Genomic DNA, 8,567 nt, shown 5'->3' with positions numbered 1-8,567 from the left:
TTTTTTGTTTTTTTTTTTTTGTTTTGTTAAATGGCTTGTATCAGAGTCTTTTTATATACATATATCTTTTTTCATTAAATATTTTTCTCCGTGCTTTGGAAACGTTGCTGGTTTTAGGTTTGTCAGTGAGTGGAAAAAATTGAAACTCTTCAGAGGATTTTAAGAGTCGAAATGGAGACTGCAAATGCTCCTGAGGGCAATATCGAGATGACTGATGATTTGTAATTCCGTGCTCTCCCTGAGAAATGTATTAACATCATCGTTTTTTATGCAGCAGTAAGAGTCACGGGTCTGCCGTTACCGTGAGACCTAGGGGAGAGAATCTGTCTGCACTTTGCCTTTTAAGGAGCCAAGCATATGTGGGCTATGTTTCATTTTACCTTTGGCTCTCATCTGTAAATGTTTTCAGGCGTTACCTCTGTATTGCTTTAATACTCCTCTTTACAATAACAAGGATCATCTCTTCTAGTTCTCCTGGCATCCAAGGCGTGTACTTTAATACTATGTAGAGAGGTATGTACCTGGCTGGAGGCGCTCTGTTTTAAGGCTATGAGTAGAAATCTTTTCATAACGCTATGCAGCATGCTGTCTTTCTGCCTACGAATATTTTAGTTGTGAACTGTAAAAAATAGATCATGGGGTGTGGGAAGAAGGATGGGGGCGTGGAGCACACGCTGGGAATTTCCCAGCAACTGACATATGAATTTGTTCTGGTCACCAGCAGTTTAGAATCACTTCTCCAAGAGTTTGCTGCTATCAGAATTTCGCTGGGATAGTAGGGCTGCATTATGGTAGTGGTAGGTTTTTACTCGCATTTTTCTGCTGGTTTTTTCTTGCTGCTGGCAGTCGCTATTAGCCATTGCTTGGGACTGAAATGCCAAGAACATGAACATCCTTTCCGTGGAAAATGCTGCAAGGACTGTGCCCCTGGTAAGTAATTTTCACTGGATGTTGGTTGTACTTGCTTGATCTAATATCTATTAGTTAGTAACCCAGAGGTGGTAGAAACCAGCTTGATGGAAATATCATTCAAATGTAGGAAGCATAACACGGAGAAAAAGCATTTGATGAGCAGACTTTCATATCAGTCTAGACTGACAAAGATTATAAGATACTAAATTTAGGAATCCTCCTCTTTGAAAGAGCTACATGTTCCTTAACTTCTTTTGCATGGCTCAGCTTCCTTAATGTGTCAGTCTGGTGCATTTTCATTGTGGGAGTATTAGCTGAGAAAAGACGGTAGCATTTATGTTACTGCCCTTTACCTGTTCACATAAAGAAACTCAGAAATCTTGCATAATAACGCAAAACTTTAGGTAATTAATTCTGTTGCTAAAGATGTTTTTTAAGCTCCCTTTTGTAGCAAGGTTTATACTACTTAAGACTTGGTGTTTTTTTAAGGAAAAAGATACACTTGATTCATAGACAGGGATTAGCAAAGTGTAACTTGGCAGGAAATGTATTTTTTCCTCCTTTCTTGTTGTAGAAACTAAATGAGTCTGAATTCTGGGTGTTGCATGCATACATGTTGTTTCTTCCACTATCTGAGTATCTCTGAACGCAGTGCAGCGTTGAGAAGTACAAATGCAAAATATCAAACCTCAAATACTTTAATAGTTGGGACTATATAGAAATGACTTAGTGATGAAGAGTAACAACAATTAACAGGTAATATTGCTGTTCAAGGGGCAGTCCCCTTAGCAGAAGGGGCTATTTTTAGTACAGTCAATACCGACTGTACTAAAAGAAGGGTACATGTACGGGCCTAGAGGGAGTGTAGATCATGTCTGTAAAGGCAGTTGGAACTTAAAATCTTGCGTATGGTTTTATGTGCATCTTTGAGAATAGTTACTTTCTCTTTTCATAATTAAGTCTACCACACAAAATGGATATGGTATGAACTGATGGAGTAGTATTATCTTCAAAGATGCTGATTGGAGTAAAATCAACCTTTAATCTAAGACTTGAGGCAGTTTATTGCATTATTCTCAAAACTATTTAAATCTGAGGTTTCTGAACTCAGTTTAAAGAAAAGCATACTTGTATGCAGACACACATAATTCTTTCTCTCTAAATTTTTTTGTTCCTCCTTATGCTGAAAGAACTATCAGGTTCTTTTGCATTGTTAGCAAATCTGTTGTTGGGGAAACGTTTCTTCATAGTTTCTCCCTGATTGTGTAGAGAGTAAAAAGTGTATTGCATATATTCTGGTCACTAAAAATCTCCTGTATTTTGCCACTGATAGCACTCAATAAAACGCAGAGAAAAATTAGAGTGAGCAGGAGACTTGGTGCTCATTGTTCACTTACAGAATGGGAAAATCAAGAACCCAACTGAAAGAAACAGTCTGTGAGGATAAGGACATATTTAAGCTCAACTGTAGAAACCCTACTGATTAAAGCTGTCTATAGTTCCTGCAGCCTGTGCTGTATGGAGAGGAGCTAGTGAGATAGAAGGAACATAGCTGACTCCTTTTCCAAAGTCCACTGTTAACTTGCTGTTTCAGTTTGGGCAAGTCACTTTCCTCACAAACCTTGTCATCTTAGTGCATCAATCTGGACTTCTGTGTAAGTACTGTGTATCGTACAGGTTGGAATTTGTGGGTGCAAGCATTCAGAGCTTGTTTCTAAATGCAATGTGTAATACACACGTACTGTTTGGAATAGTAACAAACGCCTGCCTTGTGTCTTGCGCTGTGTTTCACTGTTTTTGACATTGAGCTAGTAACATCTTTGATGTTGTTGGGTGCCAATACAGATGCATATCAAAACACAACTGCATTCTTTCATGCCTAATTGGCTTTCAGAATGCCAGCAGAAAGATCCTACAAACATTTATTCTTGACTGCTTCACTAATGAATTTTCTGCAAACCTGAGCAGTTCGTTGCCATCTTTTGTACCTGTTTGGGATTACTTTGGGTTGAATTGCATGATCTATCTCATAAGGGAAGGCACGATCTGTCATAAAGCCATTGTATTACACTGGAGATCAGACCTATTGCTATGCTAAAAACCTGCTTTTTTTCCTACTAACATTGCCTGCAAACTGTGATGTCTAAACCATATGAAAAGGTGGTCTGGAGAAGTGATATTCGGAATTCACTGGGAGAATCACTTGGGGCATTGCCTCAACTCTCAGCAAGCCATTAGGCCCCTGCTAGCCCATTTTATCTGCTTAATTTACAGTGATGCTATGGGTCAAAACTTTTAGGGATTCTGGCATGTCTAAATCTGCTGAATGTTTTCAGCCAGAGTTGTAAGCGGAACTGTCACTTTCTGGGCACTCTTTGTTTTAATGCATGACAATGAAGAGGGTTTCCATCTGATAACAACCAGCTTCTCCTTCTCCATACTCTTTGTTTTAGGTGAAAGAATGAAAATGCGCTGCACTGCAACAACAGACACAGTCTGTGTCCCCTGCCAAGACGAATACTTCAGTACTGAGCACAACCACAACTTCTGCAAGAGTTGTACAATCTGCGACACTAGTAAGTCAGCTGTATAGCGGTCATTCCTTGATACAAATTTGGGAGGCAATCAGTCTTCATGTGGTTTCTTATCTTTGCGTGCTCGTCAAAGGCTGATATCGTAAAGCCTGTCACTTGAGACGACCAAGTCCAAAGACTGGGTTATCATTTCAACAGCTGATATCTCCTGGTTGGTACTGGTGGTAGAGCCTTCAAAGGGGATCGGACTTGTACTGCCTGAAAACTGGTGTCTTCAGAATTGTTAATAAGCTGTTCCCTGCAGTTATTTCTACACAGTAATTAATTGTCTCTCTTTCTTATTTCTTGTCTCTCACCCCTTATTCTATTGTCTCTAGGGAAGGGAAGCGTGGAAGTGAAGAAGTGTGAGAAGACCTCTGACAGAATTTGCACGTGTGTGGCAGGTTACATGCCAGATGTCAGATACACACTGGGAAGCGGTAAGTTAGTGATGAGTCAGACTCTCCAAACTCTTGCCTCCACTTCAGATGAGATGGTTGTTATTTCTAGTGTAAAAGCTGTTGTCATTGGTCTCATTGATATCTCCACACAAGTGTTACAGCAGGGTAGTTGTGCAAACTGTTGCTCTGTGATTCCTGAGCTGTCAGATATCTTAACGCTCTCCTTGTTAATATCTATAATTAGCCGGTAGAGAAAATGGGAAACCTCGCCAGTTGTGGACTAAAATGAACGACTCAACACTTTGTGTTACTTCTGACCCAATAACTATGGTTTTTAGAGGCTATGTGTGTTTTGTTGGTCTGTTGCATAAGCTAGAATACTAGTATAAGCTATCAGTGTAATTACTCTGTAGCTGTCATACAGTTACGTTGCTAACTGAACTCAAATTCTGCCTCTTTCTTTTTTTCCAGTATGCTCACTGTGTCCTGAAGGGTCTTATTCCAAAGGGGGAAATGAAAACTGTCAGCCTTGGACTAAGTATGTATCACGGATCTGGACATGTTCAGAGCAGCCTTTTTGGTTTAGTTCTGTAGCAGTTGGTGCCCAAATTATAGTGTGTAGAGTAAACCTGGAGTAGGTGCAATGAAACCATGTTCCTCATGACTCTCAGGAGCCTTGAGCAGTCTGTGTACTGGTTTGAAGTATCTGTCTGCCTTCTGCCCTTTCTCTCTTCACCTATGGCAACAACAGTATTCTCAGCCTTTGTTTTAAAGGTCTGGATGTTTTGATTCTGTAGCAAAAGGTTCCCTTGCCAAATTCAGCTGTGCTTCAAGGCTGTTACGTGTACAGATGCTAAGAAAAACAGAATGTCATTTTTTTCTGGTAATAACTTTAATTAGCTTAGTTGTTCTTCACATGTCTGTAGAACCTAGGAAAGGTGAAGCCTGAGTTTGTATTGTGAAAACAAGGATTGTAATGTTCACTCACTTGCTCCATGGAGATCACTGATGGAGTCATTGCTGCAACTGTTTCAAAAACTACACTAATTTATTTTATGTCTCTAGCTGCAGCATTCTTGGGAAAAAGACTCTTAGACCAGGGACAAAAACAGATGATGCTGTTTGCAGCGACGATGTCACACAGCCAGCTGCCTCTCAGAGTGCAACACCTGCTTTGAATCTTTCAACCGCTGACCACAAGAATAATGTGTCAACTGCAGTGTTCTCACCGTCCAGACCCAGTGTGATTCCTTTTATCTGCCCGGATACGAACAGCCCCACAGAGACTAACTGGGGTAAGGAGAGGGAATGACCAAGTCTAGTCTCTCTGTTTACTAGAGCTGGGTAGCAATGTTCACCTGAAACTGATTTAATTTCCAATGAAGTCACACTCTTTTCTCAGAAGCCATCCTGTATTTTACACAGTCTTTCAGTGAGACACGCACAGGATTCCAGATTTCTTGCTAGTCAGCTTGGCAGCTGGGACTTTTAGGCTTTGTGGTTCAGGGGTACTTGTGGAGTTCTAGGTTCCTTTTTTTTGAAGCTGGAAAGCCATGGAAATTCCAGCTAGAACCATGAATATTTCTTAGTGTATTCTTCTGTTTTTCTTCCAGGGTCTTTATCACTTATCCTTATTTGTCTGATACTGCTTATAGTGAGCGGAATGTCCATCCTCCTGTTGATTATCCAAGCAGTCAAAAAGGAGACCAAGAGGAGGCCTTTTAGAAACAACCATCAGAGTGAGTTTCTTTTTTACGGGAGAAAATGTATAGGAAAGAGAATAATCAGGGCCCCCTACTTGAACTTTGATAATTGTTTCAATCATAAGGAAGTCTACCTGGCTAAGTAGCACAGTGTCATCTGAAGTTAATACCAGTGGTTGATATTCTGTTTAGTCCTGATGCACTGGAGGTCATAGTGTCTCAATTTTGCATTCTCCTAGAGCATAGATTCTCCTGTTTGTTGCCATGCAGAAGGATTCTCTCCCTCTCCCTCCCTCTCCCTCCCTCTCCCTCCCTCTCCCTCCCTCTCCCTCCCTCTCCCTCCCTCTCCCTCCCTCTCCCTCCCTCTCCCTCCCTCTCCCTCCCTCTCCCTCCCTCTCCCTCCCTCTCCCTCCCTCTCCCTCCCTCTCCCTCCCTCTCCCTCCCTCTCCCTCCCTCTCCCTCTCGATTTTAACTCCTAACTTTTCCCACCACTTAGTCCCTGCAAAAATGGTGTAATGATTTTGTGCAGGGAATTCTATTCAGTACAGAGAGGATCCAGAATCAACAGTCTTTTAAAGAGTACATTGTGAACTTTTTTGCCTACGTAGAAGTGAACTGTATTGAAGTGTCTCCTGCAAACACAGGACAGGTTTGACTGAGGAGAGGTGAACTCTATATTCAGAATTAAGTGGCAGCCTGGCTCTTGAGTCAGTCCACAGCTGCCTCATGTTCCATTCATAGAGCAATAGTAAAGTGTATTTTCACTGTTCCCTACACTTGGTGTTTCCTAGCAGTGGCTGGAAAGACAAGCACTGACCCAAATGTCACTCATAGGTGCCTAGTCATCCATGAAACTAGAGAAGTCCCTGGCTTCCCTTTTCCTGCCCCTTCTACTCTGTACAGTATTTTTTTTTATTGTCTGTCTTTCAGAAGAAAGGAGCGTTGGAATTCCTGTCCAGGAAGAACAAATTGACTCCAATTCTAGTCTCATCAAAAACTGACTCCACATTACATTACTGTTTCCTGCATTTCTGAGCCGATTGATTGTAACAAGTAATGTGACAGAGCATTCTGTGGCTATATGTGTGGGTGGGTGTAACTGTTTAATTGCATTTCGGTTCCTCTGGGTCTCGCTGAGCAGCCCCTTTGGCACTAGGACACATGGGAGTAGCTGTTCTCGGTGGAATCACGTGGTTCGTTCTCTTAGGCAGATCCTGTGCACAGCATCCCTGGTGCCAGGACTGAGTTGATAAAGTCCTCTGTGTGTTTCTAGCCAATTCTGTATGTAGTGATAGGCAATTTTCTTTGGACTGAAGAAAGTGTTTATGAAGCTGTAAGAGCTGATCATTGAGCAGACAGAAAACCAGGGCAATCAAAAGACCTGCTTTATGACCGAGTTTATATCTTGTCTTACAATTCTGAGATGGTAAAACAGAATTCTCTTTTCTCAGTGCAGGTATCTCCAGCGTTTCAGTCTAGTTCCCAAATGAACTCTCCTCAGTCTAGGTGGAGAATCTCCCCTGATGAGCCTAGCCAGCTTCCTTTGTGCTTCCATTTTTTCAGTTATTTCTTCTCTCGGTCAAGTTCAGTGGGATGTCAGCTGTGCCTCCATTGTTGTTGTCATTGCTGGCAACTCATGCCGGCTGTGCACCAGAACAGCACCAGAATTCCGGTGCTAGCTGTTAAGTGGCTGTTGAGAGATGGCTGTTCAATGCCACTTCTCTCTTTTCTGCATTTCTTCAAACATACCCATTGAGAAAATGTCACGTTAACGTATTGAGCAGTATCCCTATTGTCAGGCAAACAAATGGAATTACTCATGATCACCAGGCAGCTCCATATCTCCAAGTGTTTGGAAACTGTAGTTCAAAGTAGGGGAAAGGGTAGAGTACCACTTGTCTGCGCTGTGAACGTTAGAAGTTGCTGAGTATAACTAATGTTTTATCTGTCACTGACATGCTGTGTGCTTCCTCTTGGTGGACATCCTGTCGTGCAGAATTACCCCAGTGCGTCTGTCATCAGCAAGGCTGCTTCAGTCAAGCTTGGACGTCTCCACAGTAAAATTGTTTATCTTAAACCACTTTTGTGGGACTTGACTGGTTGCTGTGGATGTAGGGAGAAACCCACAAGCAAGTTTGGTTCCACATAGTGCTCTGGATTTGGAGGAAGTCTGTTTTTTCTTAGGTTTAGGAGCATGTACATGGACATTTAGAGTTTTTCTGCTGATGAATGATAATTTTGTGATGGTTTAGAAAAGATCAACTCCTTAGATGTTCTCTGTTGGTAAGAGGCAAGAGCTGAACTCTTAACACAGTGCTGACTATCTGGGCCTCCAAGGATTGCATTTGAGCAGAGGCGTGCAAAGATCGTTAACAGTGGATAGATGCCTAAACTCTGCTCTGACTGTTCATCTGGATGATCACCTTGTGCATGCTGTCAATGGAACCTGCAATCAGAAGTGAAGAAGTGTTCTTGATTTGGTCTCTGTGCAGTTAAAACCCCTGGTTGGTTGCTGGTACACTTTATGAAGTGAATTTTACTTCTGTAATGTTTATCCACAAGTTAATTGGTCTGTAGTTTTGGAAAGCATTCAAATTTTAGATAGCAAGTTCAAAACCTAAAGTGTCTGAGGGACACCTGAAGTGTTGTTGTGAATAGCTTTTGATGTAATTTAAATACCTCAGTGTAAAAGTTCAAGAAGTAAACTTGAAAGTTATAGAATTCAGAAGTGTTTTTCACTTCAAATATAACTCCTCAGTAGATAACTCATTAGAGGTAGGTATTTTATATACACAGTACCAAAGCATATGCCAAAATATGCAGCAGCAAATGTATTCAAGAATACAATTGGTGTCTAGAAACATGTTTTTAAACATATGTTTTCTTATATGTTATACATATGGTGTACTTAGCAGTGATTTCCTATTTTGAAGTGCATATACAATGTATATAAACACTTGTATTATATATGAAGTGTG

At 41.2% G+C, this 8,567-nt stretch overlaps 1 protein-coding gene across 2 annotated transcripts; it reads left to right on the top strand.

The window, feature by feature from the left end:
* The first annotated feature begins 24 nt into the window (after positions 1-24).
* Positions 25-8,567, top strand: TNFRSF4 (TNF receptor superfamily member 4). Of its 2 annotated transcripts, XM_068414942.1 has the most exons (8): positions 808-930; positions 2,507-2,567; positions 3,366-3,488; positions 3,824-3,925; positions 4,358-4,424; positions 4,952-5,181; positions 5,500-5,625; positions 6,520-8,567. In XM_068414942.1, exons 1-8 carry the CDS (start codon positions 886-888, stop codon positions 6,588-6,590), a joined length of 825 nt encoding a protein of 274 aa, XP_068271043.1. In that variant the 5' UTR covers positions 808-885; the 3' UTR covers positions 6,591-8,567. The 2 variants fall into 2 exon arrangements, with proteins under 2 accessions (XP_068271042.1, XP_068271043.1); XM_068414941.1 differs by lacking the exon at positions 2,507-2,567 and having other exon boundaries at positions 25-930.

This window comes from Nyctibius grandis, chromosome 17 (genome assembly GCF_013368605.1).
Source record: "Nyctibius grandis isolate bNycGra1 chromosome 17, bNycGra1.pri, whole genome shotgun sequence".
Lineage (NCBI taxonomy): Eukaryota > Metazoa > Chordata > Aves > Nyctibiiformes > Nyctibiidae > Nyctibius > Nyctibius grandis.
Note: the sequence above shows the minus strand (reverse complement) of the source record. Positions and strands in the feature narration are given on the sequence as shown.

Excerpts from the sequence above, each read along its gene's own strand:
- TNFRSF4 (XM_068414941.1), top strand. The coding sequence starts at position 789 with ATGGTAGTGGTAGGTTTTTACTCGCATTTTTCTGCTGGTTTTTTCTTG. Across the intron at positions 931-3,365 it reads CTGCAAGGACTGTGCCCCTG|GTGAAAGAATGAAAATGCGC; the intron begins GTAAGTAATTTT and ends TCTTTGTTTTAG. Across the intron at positions 3,489-3,823 it reads TTGTACAATCTGCGACACTA|GGAAGGGAAGCGTGGAAGTG; the intron begins GTAAGTCAGCTG and ends TATTGTCTCTAG.